The sequence below is a fragment of the Erythranthe guttata genome, chromosome 14 (assembly GCF_056151865.1).
Source record: "Erythranthe guttata isolate IM_541 chromosome 14, IM_541, whole genome shotgun sequence".
NCBI classification, from domain to species: domain Eukaryota; kingdom Viridiplantae; phylum Streptophyta; class Magnoliopsida; order Lamiales; family Phrymaceae; genus Erythranthe; species Erythranthe guttata.
Genome location: NC_142546.1, coordinates 24,907,482 through 24,933,562, shown reverse-complemented (window position 1 = coordinate 24,933,562; position 26,081 = coordinate 24,907,482). Strand labels below are relative to the sequence as shown.

Sequence of the window (26,081 nt, the reverse complement as noted above, 5' to 3'; positions counted from 1 at the left end):
TAAATTATAATTACCTTCATGTAGATATGAAATGCCTCTTTTGGAGATCATTGGGGTTACTCCCGTGGGAAGGAACTTCACTATTGCCGTTGCTTTTATGTCACGTGAAGATGGGGACACTTATGCATGGACATTGCGATGTTTGCGAGACATATTACCAATCGGGATAGAACCAGAAGTGATACTGACAGATCGTGAGCTGGGCCTACTGAAAGCATTGCCAAACGTGTTTCCACATTCGCATCACATGTTATGTTTATATCACATAAAACAGAAACGTTGAGGCAAACGCGTCAAAATTCTTGGGTAACACCAAGTTGGGTGTACTGTTCCGGAGGACGGTGTGGGCAAAGTTAGTCGAATCTGAGACTGAAGAATAATACGAATGCAACTATAGAGAGATAGTTATTTTGTACGGGCAATATCCGAAGCTGATAACTTACATCAATGAAACGTGGTTGATTTATAAGGAGAGATTTGTTAAGTGTTGGACCAACAACATCGTTCATTTCGGTAACACGACGACTAACAGGTATATAAATTGATTTTACTATAAACTCGTTACGTACAATCTTTTATACACATGTTACATTTATTCATTATTTGAGTGTTTTCTCGAAACAGAGTAGAGAGTGCACATCGTGCATCGAAGCGTTGTTGCCGACATTATCGAGATCGTTGGTAAAATGGATCCACCACGGCTTTATGTTAGACGCTGTTTTGTCTACAAACAAAACAGACCCAAGCAGAAACATCAAGTAGCCCTTCATCTTCTTGTCGTCTGTGGCGCAGGGAAGGGTCAACTGATCTCTCACCTTAACCCAACCAACTCCCTTATTTCGAAACATCTCATTGGTGTCCATAAGACCGACACCCAATACAGATGCAAGACTCTGTGAGCACTCTTCTACCGGGCGAATTTCAGACACTGATGGTCCGTCCAGCCGCAACGCCAGGATGAAAGCGATATCGTGGAGCGTGATCGTCATCTCGCCCCATGGCATGTGGAAACTGTTCGTCTCCGGCTGCCACCTCTCCACGAAAGCTAGCATGAGGTTCTTGTTCATCTTCTTCAGAAAACAGTCTCGTAAGTGGTAAAGACCTGTTGCCTCCAACCTCGCAATCATCGTGTTATCCTGCGGGCCGCGGTAGTCCTCGAGTGCTTTGGTCCTCGACTCGCACCGTGTAGTTTCACGGCGCTCCTGAAAAATATTGCATGTATTGTTAGCTAAAAAAAATGAATAATATAAAAATTATGTAAAGCACGTGTTGACAGAAAAACTTACATATCCTTCCCAAATGTACATCGCTATATGCGACTTGAACCATCGCATAAACTCTAAATTTTGCGGCCCTCCCTCGCACGGACCCTCCAAGTACGCAGGACCAGGCAGCTGCGGAAAGGGTAAGGCACGACCACCTCTACGATCCTGAAATGCATCTGCTGGCCCATCATCTTCCTCCATCTCCTCGTCAGTATCCATATTATCGTCGTCGGCATGTGGCAATGTACAGGGTCCGGCTCCAGCTGCAACAACTTCTCGTCTCAGTCTCTCTTCTTCCCGCTGTAACGCTGCTTCTCGAGCTAACTGCTTTCTTCTACGCGCGGAAGCAAGGACATCTCGGTCTCCAATGCGATCCGGATCTTCCGGATTGTCCCCCTTCCCACTCAAGGCTTTCATTAAGCTCTTGCCTTTACCGGCAACTTGACTCATAAGACTTTTCCCCCGACCTCCTGCCATCTACATTTTAAATAAGCACTTTATTAATATTTCATATAATAAAAAAAAAAAGAATTTAAATAATGAAAAAAAAAAAAAAAAAAAATTTTGTGCTCGTGCAAAAACATGCGAGCACTTCAAAAGTGCTCGCATGTTTTTGCACGAGCACACCTTCTAATTAAACTAATTAATTTAAAAAAAAAAAAAAAAAAAAAAAAAAAAAAATTGTTGTGCTCGTGCAAAAACATGCGAGCACTTTAATTTATTAAAAAAAAAAAAAATTAAACACTCGTATGAATTTACACGAGCGGAACCACTTCGCTCGTGTAAATTCACACGAGTAAAAATCAAACTCCCATTTTTTACGAAATAAATTAAAAAAAAAAAAATATTATAATTCACACTCGTGTGAATTTACACGAGCGAAGTGGTTCCGCTCGTGTAAATTCACACGAGTGTTGCTAAGCTCGATTTTTTTCGTTTTTTTTTTCGGATTCGTAATCTACATAACAAGATGATCGTAAAAACGTAAAAATTACCTCCGATCTGTTGACGATTTGCACGGGCTTTGCGAAAGAAAATCGAGAGGGTTGAGAGAGTTTTTTGAGTTTTTTACCTTTTGGTTTTTGAGAAATGGTAAAAAATGTGCCTGAATGTTTAATTTATGCTGCACAAATCATTTCAGATATATATATATACTCCCACTCTATTTTATTTCTAGTGTTATTGAATCGATGCGCAAAAATTAAGATTTGTCTGTTTCTGACTTTAAAGAGAGAGAGAGAGAGTTATAATTAATGAAATGCAACAGCTTAAAAATGACGGTTTTACCCTTCAAAACATGAACATTATATTCGTGCCTCGTGATATGTGACATAGACATCTCTACCAAACCAATTAGATAGCCATGTTCCTTCCCAAAAATGTCCCATTTTATTTAATTGGATCATTTCTAATTTTATCATCTATCACTCTCAATTAATTCTTTGGGGAAACAAAATTTTGTTAGTCCATACTCTATTAATTTATAGAGGTTTAACTACTGTGTGTAGCAAATTTCTAACCATATAAATTACACATGGGCCAAAATAGGTGAGATGATATTATGAATATCAATCGAGGTAAAAGAGAGTAACAATCTTTCTCAAATTCTTTGCTTCTTGACAAGTCTCCATCAGCAATCTACTGTCATGGAATGCAAAGCAAATCACTTGCTGCACTTGTGATATTATATCCATATTGCACAACCTGCATTTTATTTTATTTTTTATTTTTTTTAATTACAAATGAGAAATTCAGCCAGGTTAAATTAAACAGTGAGCAATGCAGTATATGCAACAATTAAACATATATTAACATTGCCTGCTGGCTTCTATTAATGGAAGATCGTCGTTTTGAGGCTTTTCGATTACATTTTTTACCTGCCAAGAAAGAAAAAAAAATTATGATTCATGCACTAATTTGTTATTAGAAGCCTAGCTAACTAAATGAATAGAGAAATTGTTTGTATTTATTATAATCAAACCATATTGTTACTTTAGAAAGCAATTCTTGACTCTCGGGAGATTGCTTTTGCAAACTCTGTGGCAATATTACAGTGAGCAGCTCCGGTTTTTCAGCTCGTAGTGCTCCTCTAATTACAGCAGCATTAGTGCCCGACGCCCCTGATGTAAATATATGGTTTTTCTGCAAAAGAAATATATAAAAACATGGAAACCCGAGCATCAAATAATATTTCAACTCGAACATAAAATAAATACTTGAAAATAATTATCAGTGAGGAGTACGTAATTACCGTTATGACCAATGCATAGCTCAAAATCTGAATAAGTTCTTGGTGCATGAACCCCATATTTCGTGTACCGAAAAACCCGATCAATCTAGGCCCTTGTTGTTGTATTGCTAGTAACTCCTAAACAGCCACATCATCAAACTTTAACAAAGAAAAATAAAATAAAATAAAATATAAAGAAAATGAAAAAAAAAAAACCTGCAGGTACTCCACATCGGTGGCAGGCTTATAGTCGGATACCAAAACTGCCCCCGGCCCTTCAACAAGTGATTGTGCTTGGGTCGGAATTTGAACCGAGACCAAGAAATCTTCATCAGAACCAAAACTACTATGGCTCTCGTTCTTGTTATATCCGCAACAACACTATATATACCAGCACATACAAAAACAGAGAACCCTGGTACTAAATTATTAGCGAGAAATATACGACATACATTAATTGATAAGCTTTAGTATTACCAATGTGTACCACTCAATAGCTCTATATTAAGGAAACGAGATTCTCGAACTTTCTTATGAATTATAACTAACACAAATTGAATTGCATACAAATTTAAGTGTCCTCCTGCATTCATTGTGTTTGGTTTCATTTCAGATAAGATCTTATAATTCCCACATTTATGTTAAATCAAGAACCTTAATTGATAATCCGACCGACGCCAATCAATAAACCCCCACTCGACACTAATAATTCGAACAAAGGGAAAGTAGTTGAACACAGCTCAAGAAAATAGCAATTCAACAATGAATCTATTGCCATAGACAAATTACACAATCTGCAGTTCAATAGCATTTCCCAATTCACAGGGCAAGATTTTTTAATGGCAGTAACAGTGAATAAATCACATCATATCCCTAATCCAAACAGAGGCACCAAAATCATGGCAAAATAAAAATAAACCCATATCCCAAAATCCAAATTAAAATTTTAAAAAATAAAATCTGAACAAAACGTGGCAAAGCTGATTCCTTCTAAGGGAAAAAAACACTACCTTGTCTTTCTGAAGAGAAGAGGCGAAACTTGTTTTACTCTGTGAAGAAAGAGAAAGGGAATGCAAATGGCTAAAACTGCCACCGTTAGCTGTGGCTGCAACGGCGGCGGAATATCTGAATTGAGGAAGGAGCGGCGGCAGAAGGAGGCTGAATGAGTGTGTTATCATTTTTCTCGGCTTTTTTTTATTTCTTTGAAAAATATAATTAATTTAATGATTAAAACGATGGTCAAGAAGAGTATTTTAATTGTTTAATTGATTGGCTTACAGAGAATCTTATTTCTTCATTCTTTTTCTTGCAGCCCCCTTTTCTCTTTCTAACATTTTCTTGAACACATACTCAGAGTGTGTCTGTGTGTGTGAGAGAAGAGAGAGAGAGACAAGGATTTCGGACGGAATCTGAAGAAAAGATGATGACCTTTTACTTTGTCTCCTTTTGCTAATCAACTAATATTTTTTTTTTAGTTTGAATTTTAATTTATTTGCTAATATAATTCTATTTAGATTGTTTTTATTATTATGTTCATACTTTATGCATAGTTCATTTCATTTTCAGATAAATATATTTAGAGTTTAGACACAATTTGTTTATTAAAAAACAATAAAAATTAGCAATTTATTTCGAGAATAGTTTTCAAACAAATTTGTATTCATTTTCCGACTCTAGTTAGAACTCAACTCATTACCGGTTTGTCCGATAGTTGAAACGTAAATTTCAAATATTTACATGAATTTCACTTTGCGAATTATGATGTAACCTATGAATTCAAGATTTTTACACTACAACATCTCATTACAAAAAGAAGAAAATATATTTTCAGCAAAAGTGAAATTCATTACAGCAGAATAATTATGCCAACATAAATTTAAAAAAAAAAAAAAAAAAAAAAAAAAAAAAAAAAGAGTTTATTAAAATTTATATGTCCCACCTCTTCTTGACATGGAACATAAGTGCAGGAGATTTGATATGATCTTGATGAACTTGGACCATCACTTGCACTTTCATCTTCATCGGAGCTGTCTTAGCTTTCCCATCTTCTTCTCCAACCTTAATTCATTAAGTGTTTACAACTAATTAAATATATTCAGAAATTTTTATTAGTTTTTTGAATAATTTATGTTCAGTGGATAAACGAGAAACTTACCCAGAGAGACGCCCACCCAAGTCGTACTTTTGTATCATAACCAGCTTTCAGTTTGTAGTCCTTCCCCATTGTGTGTTTATACACTGCGCTCCAATCGTTTGTATCGAAGTTGTATGAGTAGCTAACCAAAGTAATCCATTGCATTACATGATTTTACCATTGCATAATAAACGATAGAATAAGTAACATCGAAGAATGGAGATATCACCTCAACTTGTCCGTAGGAGTAAATCTTCGCTTAAATGCACATAATACCTCGTTTGAAGGTAGACATATGCTCGGAATGAATGTCATTTGCTCATCCTAAAATCATACAAAGGTCAAAACATTTAGCGTCTAAAACGATAAACCGAAATCTGTATACTGCAAGCTATCAAAATTGATAGAATCGTAATATTCGCTAAATGAAATAATGTTCCGAAGAAATTACCTTGTATACGTATCTTAAATTCAAATTGTCGTCTCTATATCGGGCAGTACAAAGTCCATTCATAAACTGCCTTTTGACAATCGCATTAACAGATAACGCTGTCCCCTGTTCCTCTTCATTTTCCTCTCTCTCCTCAAATGAAACTTCACCGAGAGGAAATTTCAAGGTTGCTCTCGGCTGAGGCAGGGAGAAAAGGGTAAAATCAGCAAACACAATGTTAAACAGGCAACGATTCATAAGAAAGATTCCAACCATTAAACTAATTTAACAAGAAAGCAAAACTGAGCAAAAGATTTTCACCGCGCCAGTAAACGGGAGAGCCGATGAAAGTTCCAATTTGTAGGCTGGACCTGCAAGATCTGCAACCATTGCAACCTCTCCTTGTCGAGCCTACAAAGCAAGAGACAAGTACTGTAACGGAAAGAGCATAGATGCACATCACCAAATCCTTGCCGAAGTTAATAACTTTTTTAAAATTCCCTCTTAAAATCATAAATGGTAAAAGAAAACAATGTCAACCAATTAGATAATAGCTCAACAAGTTACGATTTCCGAGAACCGATCAAGGAATTCGTCCGCGATTTTGACAAATATCGAAACTCAGTCCGAAGTGTCTATATGACTATCAATTATCAAGTATGTTATTCAAAAATCAAACATAAATGAAACTGCACTCGAATCAATTCAAGATTAAAGTAATGTTGTTAAGCATTCAAACTAAACAATCTGCAGTACACCATAAAATTAGCCTTTTTTTGGTTCCAAACAGTTATGCTAACACCTAATTTGAATAAATTCAACACCACCTTGACTTCGTGCGCAGCCCTAAATTGCAGGCCAGGGACGATCTCAAACGACGCCTTAATCAGCGCATCGCTCTCCGCGACGTCGTATTGAAGCGACAGCAATTTCGAAGTGAGGTACACCTGCGGCTCCGAAACTCCACCTTTGTCGTCGTTCCGAAAAGTCAGCTTCAATTTCGCCAAATTGTCGAATAATTTGCACGAGACTTTGTTGAAGATGCCGAGGCTCTCGCTATCGTACTCCGACGTCACTCGCAGCTTCGGCCGATTCAATTGGAAGAAGCTCCCGAAACCACCGCCGGTTGTGACGGCGCCACCGCCGTCTGCGGCGGACGGTGGTGGAGGGAGAGAGTCGGAGTCGGTGTTCGGCTCGGCCATTGACGGTGAACTTTTTTGAGATCGTTTTTTCCTGATATATCTAACTAATTCTAATAACAAAAAATGTGTGGGCTTCATAACATCCGTTGATTTTTTGAATCTATTTCCTTTTCACATTTTTTGTTCTCTGTTTAGGGAAGAAGATAATTATGCGTAAACGTACAACATATACTGCGCATGGTACAGTAAGTTGCAAGTCCATTTTTATTATATTTTTTAATATCAAATTAAATTAATAACTATATTGTATATAAAAATGGTAGATGTATGTTTTTTAAATAATTATATTTAACATATTACTAAATTATTAAATTTTTATTTGAAAATATATATTCAACTTTTTACAATTATTAATCAACTACTAACTAAGGTTTTAACTTTATTATAGTTAATAGGGTCAATTACAACTACCCCTGGGGTATGGTCAATTTACGAAAAAACCGCTCTTGTTTGGATAATTGCATTTACTTCTCAACTGTGATTTTTTCTTACATCCCCTTATGGTGTCAAATTCAACATAATCATCTAGAATTCGTGGAATGTGCATAGTTTGTACTCGTTTTGTGAAAAAATACAGTTTCTGATGCACCACAGTCTGATATATACAAGCTAAAAACACATATTATGATCATCTTGCTTCAAAATGTAGAGTTCAAACGGGATAAAATGGGTACAAAAGTGGCAATATTCCATATAATCTCGAAAATTCCACTAAATTTAAAACTGTAAGGATAAACGTGCAAGAAGATTTATAGTTGGGGGTGATTGTAATTACCTAACCAATAGAGGGGTTTTCGTAATCTAACCATACCTCATAAGGGTGATTGTAATTTACCCTAGTTAACTTAAGATTACCATACCTCAGGAAGGGTATGCTACTGAAGTTTAGTTTTTAATTTAAGATTACCAATGGAACAAATTAACTTTAAGTCTAAAACAAAAGTTACTCATATATTAAGTGATATAATAGTAAACATTATAAGAAGAATTGTTTTGAGTTTTAATACAAATGATATAATAATAACTTTTAACTCTTAATTACAATTACTAACCAATAAAAATAGTTAGTTATCTTTATTATAAATATCTTATATATAAAAGAAAGAAACGTTAGGATAATTTAAGAAACTCAATTATGGCATATTTGTAAAAACAAATTAATTCATGTGTAAATATAATTTTTTTACCTCCTATTTTGCAACTATTTTTTTATAATTACTTTAACACCAAATCCGTTCCGGTAATGTTTTTTTTTACTCTTTCACTCTCTTACACACATGTATGCGAATTTATTTTTTTAATACAATTTAATTAATATTTTATTTATTTATTTATTTTTTCATTTTTTGCAATCAGCTCCGTTGCAGGGGGAGAATTGATAACAATTGAACCATAAAGTAGCACAAAAATAAAAAGATTTTTATTTAACTTCGGCTTCTCAAGATCATCAAATCCCATGGTCCGATACATCAGCTAAACAGGAAAAAAAAAAAATGAAATCCATTGGACCTGCATTTATTTAATTTGGGAGATATGCATGCAATGAACTACATATAGCTTATTAAAATTACGGCACCCGTACCACCTTGGAAATTAATGGTAATGAGCATGTGTTTTTGGATCAGCAATAAGCATGCTCTGAACAATATCCTCGTACTCCTGTCGGAAAAAGGGCATGTCAGATTCATGCAAGTACACCCAAGCTTCGATTCCATCGTTGTGTTTAGTGTTCATCAATATGAATAGATCCTGTAGTGGAACATCGGCCAAGCTCACCCACACCGGTTTTCCGAACCCGAAATCGAGCTCGTACTCCCCAAATTTGGACCAATCGGTTATCCATATAACCTTAAAATCAGTGCTCGATGCTTTCTTAGCGGCGTCGAAATAGCTGTCGACGAGAACCCATCGTCCAAATTGTTTGTCGGACAATATTCTAGGGCAGTCTTTAACACCTTGCATGGTGGTTTCTCTCATTTTTCGAACAAGGCCTGGATATTCATCAACTTCGAGGCTATGGTTGGTTTGTTCTGCAGTATGTTCCAGGTAGGATAGCGAAACCCACGTGCCCCAAGCGTGCTTCGAAACTGGCGGTATGGTTCGTTCACGCACGTTGATTGCCTGGGCAATCAGGGAGGCTCTAGAAACGCCGCCGTTTTTGGCCCTGTCTGCGCGGAGGAGAGCCTGAGTCAGAACGGTGGACACCACCACCACCCTGGAAGGCGGACGGCCGGCGGAGGATCTCCATTCCGGGTTGGCGGTATCTCGGAGTGTTGAAATGGCGTTCTTGTCGAAGAGAAACCTCTCGCAGACGACGCTGGTATCCCGGGTCCTGGAAACCCCGAAATCCAGGGGGGGAAGGTTTTCAGACGGGAAGAACACCGGCGAGTCGAAGTCGGGCTTGATGACCGCTGATTCCCTGCCGGCGGCAGCATCTGCCAAGGCAGTCAGGAATATTCCGAGGGAGGCGGAATCGGAAATCCTATGGGAAGCGCAGACGCCTATGGCCACCCCTCCGCACCGGAACTTGTTGATCCGAAGCGCCAGGATTGGGTCGGTGGGCTCGTCGGCGGCGCCTATTTCGAGTGGGAGAAGGTGGTTGAGCTGCTCGGCGGCGGAGGAACCGCCGGTAAGTACTGTAACGAGGTCGCAGTCAACACTTGCTACAGAGAACTCAGCACCCTCGTCATTGCAATCAACCATGTGCTTATCTTTGATGTATCTGCCGGCGAGTGGGTAGAAAAGTGGCAGTATTCGAGCAAGCGATTCCTCCAAGTTGATCTGCAGTTTTCCGGCGGCAATGGCGGCGGCGGAATCTGGAGATGAAGATGGGTAGTAGAGGATACGAATGACATGCATAGATGGATTCAGCTCATCGATTATAGATATCTTGTAGCTTCTCAGTTCTGACGGAGTTGCCGTCACTGGTTTTATCATCTTCCGGCTCTCTACCTCCACCTTCATCATCTTTTTTCTTAATTAATAAATATATCTAGAGAGAGAGACTATATTATGAGAGAGAGAGAGAGAGAAAAAAGACGCTAAAAGACGGATCCTGAAATGCCTGGATTCAATTGAGGTGTATTAGAAAATGTACAGTGAGGCTATGCTATTTATAATAGGGGAAATTGGCTAGACACCCCTTATTCTGGATTTATATGAGTAGAGATCCTAATTGCTAGATAAATATAGGCCTAGGTCCTTTGATCCAATAAATTAATATAAATAAAATAAAATAATTAGTATATAGACATAAACACCCTCAATTAATAAAAAAACAAATCTCATCTATTCTCTCTCCAATCTCACGTTTCTCTCACCCTATATTTAATCACTCATTCTCTTCATCTGTATCTAATCTCACGCCTCTCTCTATCTCGTTCTTCTCTGCCTTTTTTTTTCTTCTTCTGTTTCTTTATTTTTTTTATGAAGAAATATTATAGAGTAGGAGAAAAACAGGGATGAGATAATTTATCGATAAAAGAATTAAAGAGGACAACAAACATCCCTCCCTTCTCCTAAAAAAATTCAGAAATCCATAAAATTGTAGCCAAAATTGCATTGTGTCTCCCGTATGTAGAAACCTTCCCATCGTTTGTTGTTAGCAATTTTCGTTTGCAGGTTGGTTTAACTTCGTTTGTTGTTTGAAGAATTGCGTTTGGTGTTGAGATCCTATTCCTCTGGTTTATAATTTGCAAGGTATGTCTTAAGTTACATTTTACAAACACTTTGTTTAATGATTTTGTTGTTTGCAACGTGTTTCATAAACAATTTTTTTGTTGGTGTTTTTAATGTTGATGATCTTTTTTCCAGTTTGCTGTTTGCATTTGGCGAATTCATAGGTAATTTTTTTGTTTGCAATTTAATAATGCAAATTCTGGAATTTTTTGTTCAGTTTACTGTTTGTATTTGACGAAATCATAGGTATTTCGTTGTTTGCAATTCAATACCACAAAATCTAATTTTCAATTTGGTATTTGCAGTTCACAGAATCATAGGCGTCGCGGGAAGTCCCAGAGTGATCTGTAGCGTTTTTAGAGTACGAATTAGTAATATGACCATGTACACTACCAAAAATGGAACGTCTATATTATAATGCCCTTATAAAAAATTAAAACTGATAAATTTTTGTAATCCCCCGAGCCATCATCAATGTGTATATAAAAAGAAATTAGTATATTATCCTTATAATTAAATTAGTATTTAGAGACAAATAATATATAAATATACATGACTATTGACACTGTAGTCATGTGTAGTATACTTTCAGTACAGTAATTTTTCCAAATTTTGAATTAAAAAAATTAAGAAATTAAAAATTAAAAAAATATAAAATTAAAGAAATTAAAAAAATTAAAAAAATTAAAAAAATTGAAATATTAAAAAACAATTTATAAAATAATACAATAATAATAAAAAAAAATAGTACAATATATATACAAGAATAAATCATAACATTATATGACTAGTAATGGGCGAGGGATGGATGATGTTGCACCAAATGTGTTCGATTTTTGGTATGCAATTGTAGTTTTGAGCGAGGAAGTTTTCGATTTCGAGGAGTTTTCGATTTGGGGGAGTTTTCATTTTTGTGCGTCTTCTTGAGCGATTTTCAGTGATTTGATTATTTATTTTTTATTTGGAAGCAGGTTTTTTAGGAAAAGTGGTTATTAATGCTAATTAATTGAGATTTACGTATAATGTATCCATATTGTTAGGGAAAGTGGATATTAATGCTAATTAATTGGGATTTATGTATCCATATTGTTAGGGATTTCGAAAATCATAGGTAATTGTTACAAAGCGTGATAATTGTTGGAAGGATAATATTGAGAATAAAATTTCTAGGGGTTTATCACAAAGAAAGAATTATGGTATGGACATATCACTATTTCTTATCTAACTGAGGGGCTTATTGCTAATCACCCTTTTTTTTAAAAACCCGAGTCCTAAAATTCATGAGAACCTCCTTTTGTCGCCTCCCTTCAGAACCGGATCTGACTACATCTATCCATAAGAAATAAAGAAAAATATTACTAATTTAATATGAAATTTGAGACGCCTAGATCAGAAATGTTTAGGGGATGTTTGGTTTCATTTCCAAACACACTTTCCAGTTTTATACTATTCATAAAACCGAGGTCATGTTTGTTTCACAATTTTATCCAGAAATTCCCATTTTTTCTTATCAAATTTCTATTGAAAATACACTATTCATACTTTTTTCAATTTTCAAACCTACTAAAACCTACTACTAACCTATATATTTTATTCCAACAACTCATTTCTCTCTCCTCATTAATATTCACACTCTCTCTCCTCTCTCCTCATTAATATCTACACTCTCTTTCCTCATAATTTCTCTATCTACTACTAAAAATAAAATAATAATAATAATAATAATAATAATAATAATAATAATAATAAACAACAACAATAATAATAATAATAATAATAATAATAATAATAATAATAATAATAATAATAATAATAATATTGTTATTGTTATTAAAAATAATATTCATCGTAGAAGTAGTAATAATAATAATAGTAATAATAATACTAATAAATAATAAAATAATTATTATTATAATAATTATAATAATATAAGAATATAAACAACAACAACAACAACAATAATAATAATAATAATAATAATAATAATAATAATAATAATAATAATAATAATAATAATAATAATAATAATAATAATAATAATAATAATAATAATAATAATAATAATAATCATCATCATCATCACTACCATCATCCTCAATTATTATATTCTACTTTTGCACGTACTTTCGTAGAGAAAATTCACCACAACCAAACATATTCTCATTTCTACACCTACATAAAACTAAAAATACCCCTTCATCCAAATATATTCTCATTTTATACACAAAAACCAATTAACTACTTTTTCCATCAGATATTTTGAAAACGAGAAATTCCCATTGAAAACATAACCAAACATCCCCTTGGGGTTCTGGGCCTTCTGGCAATTATAGTAACATGCGATATATCTACATTTAGTTTATGGTCTTTAACGTGGGAAGCGGAAAACCAAGTGAATTTGATAGTACCAAAGTACTCCTAGTAGTACTAACTAATAGTAACTACTTGACCTAGTTGTTAACAACCCGTTGACCAGTTGCAGTTAATCGACCCGTTGGCCAATTGCAGTAGCCACTATATATATATATATATATATATATATATATATATATATATATAATTATAGGTCCATCAATGACTTATTCATAATAAGATCCAGATAAAAAACTTTTTTACCAATAAGTCCACACATATACAAGATTTTTGTTAAAGACTAAAATAGCCCTTTATACTTTAATATGCTCTAATTTCATTCTTAACTTAGTTTTAACCTCAATTTGACCCCAAATTTTACAAATTATTCATTTTTGACCCATGAATAATTACGTTACTCCATGAATAACACAAACAAACAAAAAATCCAAATAAAATAATAATATTGATGTGGTTGACAACAATATTACTATAACAACAGTAATATTACCGTCAACCACAGTAATATTATTGTGTTTACAGTAATATTACAATAATAGACAGTAATATTACCTTCAATGATAGAATGGAAGAACATGTATGTATGTATGTATGTATGTATGTATGTATGTATGTATGTATGTATGTATGTATGTATGTATGTATGTATGTATGTATATACTTGAGTTTAGTGGAGAACTATTTATCCGTAGAAATATACATTATTTTCATATTTTTATCTCTAAAGTATAATAAATTTATGGTAAATTAAGAAAATCCCCGAATTTAGACTAAATTACGAAAAACACCGTATCTATACGTAATTATAAAAAAAAAACAATGTTTGTTTCCATCTTACACCGATCCCCTTCTAATGAGACAAAAACATGTGTCAACAGAATTTTGATAATTAGGAACATGTATGGTTGTTTTTTATAATTTAGCATAAGTTAAGAGGTATTTTCGTAATTTAACCTAATTTAATTACAAGGACAACTGGATAAGATAAACGGATCGAATCGTTGCATTAAATATGAGATCCTTTTCTAGGTGGCTCAATCAATCTGATTCAGGCCACATGATTTTCCAATTCATTAATGAATCACGCACGTGGACTCTCTGTGATATTTTAAATAAGAATACACAATTCAAGTGATAATAAATCATAATTAATTTGTCTTACAGAGAATGCTACTTGTCATAAATTTTATAATTTGGCAATAGATTAATTGTTTTGCAGTTATGGCTGTAGACAGCCCAGCTGGTAAATGTCTAGCTAGTCAGTCCTACACGGTGCACATGTTGATATTTTAAATAAGAATATAAATTTAAAGTGATAATAAATAGGATTTATTAGGGATAACCCCTTGTTGAGATTTTGTAATGAGCTAGATTCATTTGATATTTCCCTTTTTGAGATACACCTAATTAGGCCAACTTGGCACAATATATTATTTAATTTCCCCTATAATACCCCTATTTTATTTTTGGACGGCGGGTTTTTCCTTATCGACGTGATATGGGATTGCTGATACGTTGCCTATAATCACGGATTAAAATTACGTGAGTATATTGGTGCTTTCATCGTTTTCATCATTATCAAAGCGTATACAATCGGGCTAGGAAGAATTTTTCAATGCCGTGGTAGTATTCTCGGATCGGAGTGTTTTATCTGGTTAGTATGTACAGTTTTTTTTCGTTTATTTTTTGTCTGTCATGTGCAAGTGTTGTTGTGTTATGGTGGTTAGCCATTATAATGTTTGTGTTGATATGTTGATTCAATTGGTATTAAAGTAAATCGTTTAAAAAAAATTACGTCGTCACATATATATCATTATTTTTGTCTGAAGATGTTTGTCTTGGAGGAGGATTCACGTAGTCGGAAGAGGAGGGTTCACGTAGTCTGACCAGAGTTGTTTTGTATGAGTGTCGTAGTTGGTTTACGCAGTAGTCGAAATAAATATTTGGTGTGGTCGAGTTGATGAAGTTGAACCTGATTGATAGTTGTTTTGTTTGTTTACAGCAGTCGATTTTAATGTACTCGGTAGTACATTAAAATATATTTGGTAATCTATTTTAATCGATTATTTGTATTATGCATTTTTTAAGTTTAAATTATTTTGAACGACTAGCTACTCTAGCTACATGCACCTCTATAAATTTTTTTTTTTTAATGTCGTGGTTGGAAAAAATGATTGGGTAAATTCCACTTTACCCCCTTGTACTCTGCCCAAGAACCACTTTACCCCCTCGTACTCTTAATTTCGTCGATTTACCCCCTTGTACTTGTACAATTTCCCAATACAACCCTCTTCGTCAACTTTTTTCGATTTTGACTCCGACACCATTTGGTCAAGAGTCAAAATATTGACGTAAATATTGAACTTTTTCGATTTTGACTCTCGAGATTAGAAAAGAGAAAGTTTCACACATTCATACATTTTTTTCTTTGCACTGGGTGGAATCGATCAATTTTTGGGTCTTGATTTTTACTAAGTTAGGGGTTCAATTTGGGGATATCTTGGAAGGGGAAGTGGTGGGAGAAGAAGAAATGACAATATTGACGGAGGAGAAACGACGCGTTATAGACAGTGGCAATTTTGTAATTTTCAGAGTTGACCAAATGGCGTTAGAGTCAAAATTGACAAAAATTGAAGGAAAGGGCTGTATTGGAAAATTGTACAAGTACAAGGGGGTAAATTGATAAAATTGATAGTACGAGGGGGTAAAGTGACTCTCAAGCAGAGTACGAGGGGGTAAAGTGGAATTTACCCAAAATGATTTTTCTTTAACTACCAAGTGTTATTAAAATTGATAGTTGATGCTTAATTTGATTATTCACCACTAGAACAGATGCAACATGTACCTCTATAATTTTTAAGTTTAAATTATTTTGAACGACTAGCTACTCTAGCTACATGTACCTCTATAATTTTTTTTTTTTTTTTTTTTAATGTCGTGGTTGGAATAAATGATTTTTCTTTAAATACCAAGTGTTATTAAAATTGATAGTTGATGCTTAATTTGATTATTCACCACTAGAACAGATGCAACAAACTATTCATCTTCAAATTTTGTCAACACATTCGAACATGGCAAAAATTTTGTGTGCCACCACTAGTCTATATATAAAATGCACAACAAAAGGATATTATAATTGTATTATTCGAATTTTTTTTATTCTAGTTACCTAATTGCCCTCTATCTCTAGTTACCACTTGAATTTTATAAGTAGTAGTTGTTCCTAGGTAAGAACAATTAGATAAGAAGTCGTTCACAATTCACATCATCTTTAATTCCTCGTCAGAAGATGAAATTGCAACTTGTAAATGTATGATGATAACACTTGTGAAATTAAATCAATTATTGGACTTTTTTAATTAATATTATTATCATTTTCTGTATTAATTATTAAACTTTGAAATTAATTTTATTTGTCGTGGGAAGCGAGTTTCTGCAAAGTTGTGATCTGACATATCTTATCAGATCGCGCCTTGAGAAACAAAATTAATAATAATAGTAATAATAATATTTAATGTGCCATGTTTCCTGCATGGTGCATGCTCATATCGGTCCAATCCACAACATACATGTCAAACACCTCTTTAAACCATTTGAATTATTATTAGGGTAAAATTCATTTTGCACCCCTGTACTATGAGAAATGTATCGTTTACCCCCCCTGATGTATGAAAAACATCAAACACCCCCCTGCCGTTAACTTTTTTCTTGAATCCGTTAGTCAAACCCTTTGACTGGCCGTTATAAAGACCCGTTGGCTTTTTTTTTTGACGAAATTACCCCCAATAATCTCTATATATAGATTGTCTAGTTTTTGCCATTTTTTTACTAAATTTTTGCACTTATTCAGCCATTTTTTCACTCTTTTCAACATGTTTTTTTCACTACCCATTTTTTCTTCTGTTCTTGAATTCTTCATCTGTCTTAGATCCACATATTTGTAAACCAACTAACTATGTTTCATATTGTTGTAACCAAACAACTTAATTTTAGATTCTTCAAAAACAATTGAACATGTTTCTTATTCTTTCAAGCAAAAACAAACGTAACCAAAAAATTGGCCAATCAACAAAACATATATAGAGATTATTGGGGGTAATTTCGTCAAAAAAAAAAAAAGCCAACGGGTCTTTATAACGGCCAGTCAAAGGGTTTGACTAACGGATTCAAGAAAAAAGTTAACGGCAGGGGGGTATTTGATGTTTTTCATACATTAGGGGGGTAAACGATACTTTTCTCATAGTACAGGGGTGCAAAATAAATTTTACCCTTATTATTATATACTCCCTCCATGCCAATTTATACGTTTAAGGTATTTGCACAATAACTAAAAAATTCAATAAATATGGCTAAATTTGAGGAGAAAAATCATCAATAGACTAATATACTCTTTTACCAAATTTTGGTATTATTTATTTCTCTCTCATACCCATTGATAGGAATTGATTTCTTGGTGTTTGTGTTTGACTCTCCCACTAATTTAATTTCCCCCCTTATTCTCCCCATTTTTCTCTCTCTTGAATCTCAATTACTCATAAATTATTTAGTCTCTCGAAATTACTCCCCATTTTTTATGTTGTCAATATCCATTTTTATTTGTCATTCTTCACCTGAGAGAAGTTAAATATAATTAGTATTGATCATGCATTTATGTCTTTTTAATAAACCTTGTGAGTGGAGTGTATTGGAAAATAAAATAAATAAAAATTGAAGCTAGTTATATTTACAATTAATAATAGAGAGAGAGTGGGGGGGAAATTAAGAGATAAAAAGAGGTAATTGGAACGTAGCTTTCATTTTCATAACCGTGTGGGTAGTTTGCATTATGGGTATTGGTGGAAATTATTTAATTAATGCATCATTGGAATTATAAAACGACAGATAATATGAAACAAAAAAATTTCTCTAAAGTTACAGATAATTTGAAACGGAAGGAGTATATATATATATAACTTTAAAAATTTTATTTTCTTACAATTTTATTTTGTACAACAATTATATGTTATTATATTAAATGTGTACTTTTAAATTAATAGAGAGGTAGATGTAGATTGACAAGGGTTTAAAACTGATTCTGTAGGATAGTTTAGGTGCTTCAAATCGGCAACATGTATGTTAAAAATTTCGAGAAAAAATGTAGAAGTAAACACAAGGATGTAATTAACATCTAATTGCTTACATTTTTTTTATTTTCTAAATAAAACCTTTTATTTTTGTCATTTTGAGTACTTTCTTCATTTTTTTTTCTAAATAAACACCCCCTCCCAAAAATAATTAGAGAAAACCCTATTAGCTAATATTTCACTCATGTGATATTTTTATAATTCTAAAATTACCATTAGTTGTCTATTATATACTTTCAAAACCCTAATCTTATGTTTAATTTTTCATTCCGCCGCTTTTACGTTTCCTATTTTTGTCTCTTTTCTGTTTTTTTCCTATGTTTTTTTTTTCCTCTGTTTTTTCCCGCAATCTTCTCTGTCGCCGTCGCCGGAAGATGGAGAAAGAAAGAAGAGGAAGCACCCATCTCACATTATAAATGATTTTGATAGCGATTCTGAATTCGAATGCCAGGATTGCTACATCGGCGGCGAAAAGAGATAAAATTGTCGATTTTTCTCCTAATTTCTTCTTATTCCCCATTGAAATCGCCACCACCACTAGCTCCGGCAGTCACCTCTTCACGCCGGCACCTCCGTCGGCCCCACCTCTTTCCTTCCACAACATGTCTCCTCCACTCTTCTTGTCGCAAAAACCTACCACAACCAACTTCACCTCGCTGCGCCTCCCATTCCACCTTCCGCTTGCACCAGAGTTTCCTCCTCTCCGCTGTCGCCTACGGCGGCGAGGAGCTGCAGAAATTAGCGGTTGGTGAGTTTTGTCGGAACTCGGAAGTGAGTTTGCAGGTGGATTTGAGAAAAATTAACGAAGAGGAGAGGTGTTTGGCGCCCCACAAACCCGATTATGCCGTGAGAGAGTGGTGTGTATATTGCCGCACAGAGTGGTGGCGGTTTGGTGTCCCCAGCCGTGGACAAATGGTGCGGAACGGTGGTGGTTTTATTTGAGAATATTTAATTTATTACTTATTAAAAAAAGAAAAAAGGAAAAAAAGAAAAAAAGAAAAAAATAAGTTGGGGGCAATTTTGTCATTTCCTGCAACAAAAGGAAAAAAAATTGCAGAAACTGCGCGTGAGACACACGATTTGCGACCAGGGGGATTTTCGCCTTTGACTAATAAATACTGGGGGTTATTTGCTAATTTTTTTATGATAGGCGGGAAACACGCAGTTGCGATTTTCACAGGGTAGTAATTGCAATAAGCTCTATAAAAAGGGGTAATGGCAAATAGGCCCATGACAAGGGCACTTAATTAAAAGAGGGACATCCAATTTTTTTGTCTTTCAAATAAATCCAACTCATTCAAACTTATTTGCAAATAAGGAAAATCCTTTTATATATACCAAAATTACCCCCAATTCATTGAAACCTAATTTAACTCCAATTTCATGATTTACACCCCAATTTAGCCAAATTTCATCAGTTAACCAATTTTAACCCTAATTTAAATTTTGACTCCAATTTTGACCCGCCACCACCGGAGACCGCCGGTCGCCGCCGTTGACCGGCGTTGACTTTTTTTTTTTTTTTTTTTAGAAATTTTTTTTTTCCTGAAATTTTTTTCCGGCCGGTCAACTGCCGTTGATCGCCGGGTCTCCGGCGTTGATTTTTTTTTTTTTTTTTTATTATAATTTTGTTTTTTCTTAAAAAAAATATTTAGATCAAAATGCAATTAAGTCCTATGTGATGGGCCTTTTTGTCATTTGACCTGTAAAAATAGATAGATCAATCTTATTCCAAACGGAGACACACACGCACACACAAACACATATGAATGCATAAAAATCTAACATAAAGAAAATTCCAGCACTAGAAATAACAGCGAGTTGGAGTTGCAACAGCTAAAAGTGGAGATTTCCTATGAACGGCAGTACCAGGATGTTCAGTCATGTCCAAATCACGGGGCTCCGTACCGTCGGGCAACTCCCAATCGAAATTCCGCACAAGACTCGCCAGCACATGTTCGATGTTCGCCGTCGCGAAACTAATCCCCGGGCAGCCCCTTCTCCCGGCCCCGAACGGAATATAATTGAAGTCCAGCCCCTTGAAATCCATGGAACTATTATTATTATTCAAGAATCTCTCGGGCATAAACTTGTCGGGTTCACACCAGAACTTGGGGTCCCGACCAATAGCCCAGTTATTGATCAGGACCATTGTGCCACGTGGGATATCATACCCCATGACCTTAACATCTTCTCTAGCGGATCGGCCCGCAGTAGCGATCGGAGGATGGAGACGCAAAGTCTCCTTCACGACTGCTTTCAGATATTGCATTTGCTTCAACTCGGTTTCGGTTATCTTTTCCTTGTCTTTCGTGGTTTCTCTTACCTCGTTTTGCAGCTTCCTCAACACTTTAGGGTTTCTTAAAAGTTCCGCCATCGCCCATTCTAGATTCGCCGATGTTGTATCCGTTCCCGCGTCCAGTAAATCCTGCAAATTATAAGTGGTTAATTAGGACCAAGTTGAACCGAATATAATCGACCCCGGCCCGGCCCCCACAACAATTTATGATACACACGGGGGCATAATTAATGCATAATTAATAAATATAAACAATGAAGGATCGGAGCTACTTAATTAATTAAATTAATTACGAGAACAAGAGCTTTGATGGCATCTCTATCAATGGAAAGAAGACCTTGAGCCTGATTCTCCTTGTAAATATGAACCAAAATATCAAAAAAATTATCCCAATTATCACCACCACTTTGCTGTAGATTATTATTATTATTGTTATTGTTATTGTTATCGACGACCATGCGCTCCTGGAATATTCCATCCAAGAAATGGTCGATTTTCGCAGCAGCCTTTTCAAGCCTAGCGTTAAAACCGTTAACATAACTGAGCCACCAAAGCCACGGAATAAACTCGCCGATGGTCACGCAACCAAACAGCTCGCAAACCTCCCCGAGAAGCGTCAGAAACTGATCATCCCCACCTTCCCCCTGGCTCTGGCTACTGTACTTCCTCCCAAAAACTGCTCTGCAGATGACGTCATTTGCTAGCGACCAAAACAGCCGGCTCAGATTCACCGGCTGCGCCGAATTCTTGATTTCTTCCATAAGAAGTGAGGTTTCTTCGTGGCGGATGAAATCGAAAGACTGGACCATTTTGGCGCTCAGGAGCTTGAGCGTGGTGATGCTCCTAAGATTCCGCCAGTGCTCTCCGTAAGGCGCTACGGACATGTCCTTGAGGTTGTAGCATAGTCTCTTGGTGGTTACCGTGTGCGGCCTGTCGGCGAATAGGAGATCGTTTGTTTTCATGATCTCCCGCGCCGCATCCGCCGATTGGACGATAATCACGGGCTTGCTTCCCATCTGGAGAAGCATTATCGGCCCGTACTTCCTGCCGAGCAATTCCAGCGGCCCGTGACCCAGGTCGCTTACTTGGTGAAGGTTCCCCAGGATTGGTAGCTTACGTGGCGACGGTGGCAGTTTCTTCGTGCCCCCCCCGCCTTTCTTGTATACTACCACCCATTTTCTCGTCAAATACAGTACTGTCAACCCTAATAAACTCAATACCAAATAAACCCCACCTAATGCCTGCTCAACCATTCTCTCTCTCTCTCTCTCTCTCTCTCTCTCTCTCTCTCTCTCAGTTACTAGTTATGGGTGGTCAAGATGTTTCAAGATGTATTGCATCACTTAATTTTATACTCCAATCAAAGTTTGAGGACCTGTTTAATAACTTTAATTAATGGGAGGTGCTGTTGGGCAAAAAAATTGAAAAAACGGGCTATTGCCAAGAATAGAACACGGGTGTATAGTTTAATAGACAAGACACCTGACCGACTAGGCTAAATCGATTTTGTTATCAAATACTTATTTAAATATAATAACCCATTTTGTTTATACTGGGCAAAAAATTGAACCGGACGACCGGTACAGAACCGGCGTCTGGACCGGACGCCCGAACTAATTTTTCACGCCCAAATGGGCATGTGAAAGCAATTTTCACGCCTGGTTTAGGCGTGAAAACTGCTTTCACACTCCCATATTGGACGTGGAAAGTTCGAAAACCCAATACTAAAAACAGCCCCAAATCACGATTTTTTGGGGATTTTCACATGATTAACCACAAATTCAACATATATAACTACTTTAGATGATTAATTACCTTTTAAATTGACGAGATTTTCGGATTTGTGAGAGAGGTTGAGGATTTTTTTGAATTTTGGGGCTTTTGGGGTTTTTGGGGTTTGGGTGGATTTTGGGGTTTTTAGAGAGAGAAAGAGAAGACTATTGTGAACGACATTCGTAATTTTACTGCCGCGTAAATCATTTCAGTTAATTAATTTATGGGATTAATGAATGGACCCTATTAGAGAAATATTTTAAACTAATTACCGGAGATTGCATCCTTGTGTTTACTTCTACATTTTTTCTCGAAATTTTTAACATACATGTGACCGATTTGAAGCACCTAAACTATCCTACAGAATCAGTTTTAAACCCTTGTCAATCTACATCTACCTCTCTATTAATTTAAAAGTACACATTTAATATAATAACATATAATTGTTGTACAAAATAAAATTGTAAGAAAATAAAATTTTTAAAGTTATATATATATATACTCCTTCCGTTTCAAATTATCTGTAACTTTAGAGAAATTTTTTTGTTTCATATTATCTGTCGTTTTATAATTCCAATGATGCATTAATTAAATAATTTCCACCAATACCCATAATGCAAACTACCCACACGGTTATGAAAATGAAAGCTACGTTCCAATTACCTCTTTTTATCTCTTAATTTCCCCCCCACTCTCTCTCTATTATTAATTGTAAATATAACTAGCTTCAATTTTTATTTATTTTATTTTCCAATACACTCCACTCACAAGGTTTATTAAAAAGACATAAATGCATGATCAATACTAATTATATTTAACTTCTCTCAGGTGAAGAATGACAAATAAAAATGGATATTGACAACATAAAAAATGGGGAGTAATTTCGAGAGACTAAATAATTTATGAGTAATTGAGATTCAAGAGAGAGAAAAATGGGGAGAATAAGGGGGGAAATTAAATTAGTGGGAGAGTCAAACACAAACACCAAGAAATCAATTCCTATCAATGGGTATGAGAGAGAAATAAATAATACCAAAATTTGGTAAAAGAGTATATTAGTCTATTGATGATTTTTCTCCTCAAATTTAGCCATATTTATTGAATTTTTTAGTTATTGTGCAAATACCTTAAACGTATAAATTGGCATGGAGGGAGTATATAATAATAAGGGTAAAATTTATTTTGCACCCCTGTACTATGAGAAAAGTATCGTTTACCCCCCTAATGTATGAAAAACATCAAATACCCCCCTGCCGTTAACTTTTTTCTTGAATCCGTTAGTCAAACCCTTTGACTGGCCGTTATAAAGACCCGTTGGCTTTTTTTTTTTTGACGAAATTACCCCCAATAATCTCTATATATGTTTTGTTGATTGGCCAATTTTTTGGTTACGTTTGTTTTTGCTTGAAAGAATAAGAAACATGTTCAATTGTTTTTGAAGAATCTAAAATTAAGTTGTTTGGTTACAACAATATGAAACATAGTTAGTTGGTTTACAAATATGTGGATCTAAGACAGATGAAGAATTCAAGAACAGAAGAAAAAATGGGTAGTGAAAAAAACATGTTGAAAAGAGTGAAAAAATGGCTGAATAAGTGCAAAAATTTAGTAAAAAAATGGCAAAAACTAGACAATCTATATATAGAGATTATTGGGGGTAATTTCGTCAAAAAAAAAAGCCAACGGGTCTTTATAACGGCCAGTCAAAGGGTTTGACTAACGGATTCAAGAAAAAAGTTAACGGCAGGGGGGTGTTTGATGTTTTTCATACATCAGGGGGGTAAACGATACATTTCTCATAGTACAGGGGTGCAAAATGAATTTTACCCTAATAATAATTCAAATGGTTTAAAGAGGTGTTTGACATGTATGTTGTGGATTGGACCGATATGAGCATGCACCATGCAGGAAACATGGCACATTAAATATTATTATTACTATTATTATTAATTTTGTTTCTCAAGGCGCGATCTGATAAGATATGTCAGATCACAACTTTGCAGAAACTCGCTTCCCACGACAAATAAAATTAATTTCAAAGTTTAATAATTAATACAGAAAATGATAATAATATTAATTAAAAAAGTCCAATAATTGATTTAATTTCACAAGTGTTATCATCATACATTTACAAGTTGCAATTTCATCTTCTGACGAGGAATTAAAGATGATGTGAATTGTGAACGACTTCTTATCTAATTGTTCTTACCTAGGAACAACTACTACTTATAAAATTCAAGTGGTAACTAGAGATAGAGGGCAATTAGGTAACTAGAATAAAAAAAATTCGAATAATACAATTATAATATCCTTTTGTTGTGCATTTTATATATAGACTAGTGGTGGCACACAAAATTTTTGCCATGTTCGAATGTGTTGACAAAATTTGAAGATGAATAGTTTGTTGCATCTGTTCTAGTGGTGAATAATCAAATTAAGCATCAACTATCAATTTTAATAACACTTGGTATTTAAAGAAAAATCATTTATTCCAACCACGACATTAAAAAAAAAAAAAAAAAAAATTATAGAGGTACATGTAGCTAGAGTAGCTAGTCGTTCAAAATAATTTAAACTTAAAAATTATAGAGGTACATGTTGCATCTGTTCTAGTGGTGAATAATCAAATTAAGCATCAACTATCAATTTTAATAACACTTGGTAGTTAAAGAAAAATCATTTTGGGTAAATTCCACTTTACCCCCTCGTACTCTGCTTGAGAGTCACTTTACCCCCTCGTACTATCAATTTTATCAATTTACCCCCTTGTACTTGTACAATTTTCCAATACAGCCCTTTCCTTCAATTTTTGTCAATTTTGACTCTAACGCCATTTGGTCAACTCTGAAAATTACAAAATTGCCACTGTCTATAACGCGTCGTTTCTCCTCCGTCAATATTGTCATTTCTTCTTCTCCCACCACTTCCCCTTCCAAGATATCCCCAAATTGAACCCCTAACTTAGTAAAAATCAAGACCCAAAAATTGATCGATTCCACCCAGTGCAAAGAAAAAAATGTATGAATGTGTGAAACTTTCTCTTTTCTAATCTCGAGAGTCAAAATCGAAAAAGTTCAATATTTACGTCAATATTTTGACTCTTGACCAAATGGTGTCGGAGTCAAAATCGAAAAAAGTTGACGAAGAGGGTTGTATTGGGAAATTGTACAAGTACAAGGGGGTAAATCGACGAAATTAAGAGTACGAGGGGGTAAAGTGGTTCTTGGGCAGAGTACAAGGGGGTAAAGTGGAATTTACCCAATCATTTTTTCCAACCACGACATTAAAAAAAAAAAAATTTATAGAGGTGCATGTAGCTAGAGTAGCTAGTCGTTCAAAATAATTTAAACTTAAAAAATGCATAATACAAATAATCGATTAAAATAGATTACCAAATATATTTTAATGTACTACCGAGTACATTAAAATCGACTGCTGTAAACAAACAAAACAACTATCAATCAGGTTCAACTTCATCAACTCGACCACACCAAATATTTATTTCGACTACTGCGTAAACCAACTACGACACTCATACAAAACAACTCTGGTCAGACTACGTGAACCCTCCTCT

General features: G+C 34.9%; 4 protein-coding genes across 6 annotated transcripts; all 4 read right to left on the bottom strand.

Moving 5' to 3' along the window:
• Nucleotides 1–2,635: 2,635 nt before the first annotated feature.
• On the bottom strand, nucleotides 2,636–4,864 carry LOC105958802 (uncharacterized). Of its 2 annotated transcripts, XM_088814223.1 has the most exons (6): nucleotides 4,506–4,864; nucleotides 3,712–3,876; nucleotides 3,517–3,633; nucleotides 3,258–3,407; nucleotides 3,084–3,142; nucleotides 2,636–2,969 (listed from the first exon to the last, which is right to left on the bottom strand). In XM_088814223.1, exons 1-6 carry the CDS (start codon nucleotides 4,671–4,673, stop codon nucleotides 2,834–2,836), a joined length of 795 nt encoding a protein of 264 aa, XP_088670349.1. In that variant the 5' UTR covers nucleotides 4,674–4,864; the 3' UTR covers nucleotides 2,636–2,833. The 2 variants fall into 2 exon arrangements, with proteins under 2 accessions (XP_088670349.1, XP_088670350.1); XM_088814224.1 differs by lacking the exon at nucleotides 2,636–2,969 and having other exon boundaries at nucleotides 3,247–3,407; nucleotides 4,506–4,797.
• A 387-nt stretch (nucleotides 4,865–5,251) lies between these two features.
• On the bottom strand, nucleotides 5,252–7,401 carry LOC105959474 (outer envelope pore protein 37, chloroplastic). 2 transcript variants are annotated; one of them, XM_012983582.2, is made up of 6 exons: nucleotides 6,887–7,401; nucleotides 6,381–6,470; nucleotides 6,081–6,257; nucleotides 5,859–5,953; nucleotides 5,651–5,771; nucleotides 5,252–5,553 (listed from the first exon to the last, which is right to left on the bottom strand). In XM_012983582.2, the coding sequence occupies exons 1-6, from the start codon at nucleotides 7,337–7,339 to the stop codon at nucleotides 5,422–5,424; spliced, it is 1,068 nt and encodes a 355-aa protein (XP_012839036.2). In that variant the 5' UTR covers nucleotides 7,340–7,401; the 3' UTR covers nucleotides 5,252–5,421. The 2 variants fall into 2 exon arrangements, with proteins under 2 accessions (XP_012839036.2, XP_088669896.1); XM_088813770.1 differs by having other exon boundaries at nucleotides 5,519–5,576; nucleotides 6,887–7,366.
• A 1,255-nt stretch (nucleotides 7,402–8,656) lies between these two features.
• Nucleotides 8,657–10,341, bottom strand: LOC105958800 (pelargonidin 3-O-(6-caffeoylglucoside) 5-O-(6-O-malonylglucoside) 4'''-malonyltransferase). The gene has a single exon (XM_012982803.2). The coding sequence runs from the start codon at nucleotides 10,226–10,228 to the stop codon at nucleotides 8,855–8,857; it is 1,374 nt and encodes a 457-aa protein (XP_012838257.1). The 5' UTR covers nucleotides 10,229–10,341; the 3' UTR covers nucleotides 8,657–8,854.
• Nucleotides 10,342–20,132: 9,791 nt separating this feature from the next.
• On the bottom strand, nucleotides 20,133–22,055 carry LOC105958799 ((+)-menthofuran synthase-like). Its single transcript, XM_012982802.2, has 2 exons — nucleotides 21,028–22,055; nucleotides 20,133–20,863 (listed from the first exon to the last, which is right to left on the bottom strand). Exons 1-2 carry the CDS (start codon nucleotides 21,985–21,987, stop codon nucleotides 20,240–20,242), a joined length of 1,584 nt encoding a protein of 527 aa, XP_012838256.2. The 5' UTR covers nucleotides 21,988–22,055; the 3' UTR covers nucleotides 20,133–20,239.
• Nucleotides 22,056–26,081: the final 4,026 nt, after the last annotated feature.

What these genes read in the sequence shown, in the direction of transcription:
- LOC105958799 (XM_012982802.2), bottom strand. Translation starts at nt 21,987, where the DNA reads ATGGTTGAGCAGGCATTAGGTGGGGTTTATTTGGTATTGAGTTTATTA. An exon ending in CCATCAAAGCTCTTGTTCTC is followed by an intron (nt 20,864 to 21,027) that starts GTAATTAATTTA and finishes TATAATTTGCAG; the next exon opens with GATTTACTGGACGCGGGAAC.
- LOC105958802 (XM_088814223.1), bottom strand. Translation starts at nt 4,673, where the DNA reads ATGATAACACACTCATTCAGCCTCCTTCTGCCGCCGCTCCTTCCTCAA. An exon ending in CTTCTCTTCAGAAAGACAAG is followed by an intron (nt 3,877 to 4,505) that starts GTAGTGTTTTTT and finishes TGGTATATATAG; the next exon opens with TGTTGTTGCGGATATAACAA. An exon ending in GTCAAGAATTGCTTTCTAAA is followed by an intron (nt 3,143 to 3,257) that starts GTAACAATATGG and finishes CTTTCTTGGCAG; the next exon opens with GTAAAAAATGTAATCGAAAA.
- LOC105958800 (XM_012982803.2), bottom strand. Translation starts at nt 10,228, where the DNA reads ATGATGAAGGTGGAGGTAGAGAGCCGGAAGATGATAAAACCAGTGACG.
- LOC105959474 (XM_012983582.2), bottom strand. Translation starts at nt 7,339, where the DNA reads ATGAAGCCCACACATTTTTTGTTATTAGAATTAGTTAGATATATCAGG. An exon ending in ATTTAAGATACGTATACAAG is followed by an intron (nt 5,954 to 6,080) that starts GTAATTTCTTCG and finishes GTATGATTTTAG; the next exon opens with GATGAGCAAATGACATTCAT. An exon ending in TTGGGTGGGCGTCTCTCTGG is followed by an intron (nt 5,554 to 5,650) that starts GTAAGTTTCTCG and finishes TAATGAATTAAG; the next exon opens with GTTGGAGAAGAAGATGGGAA.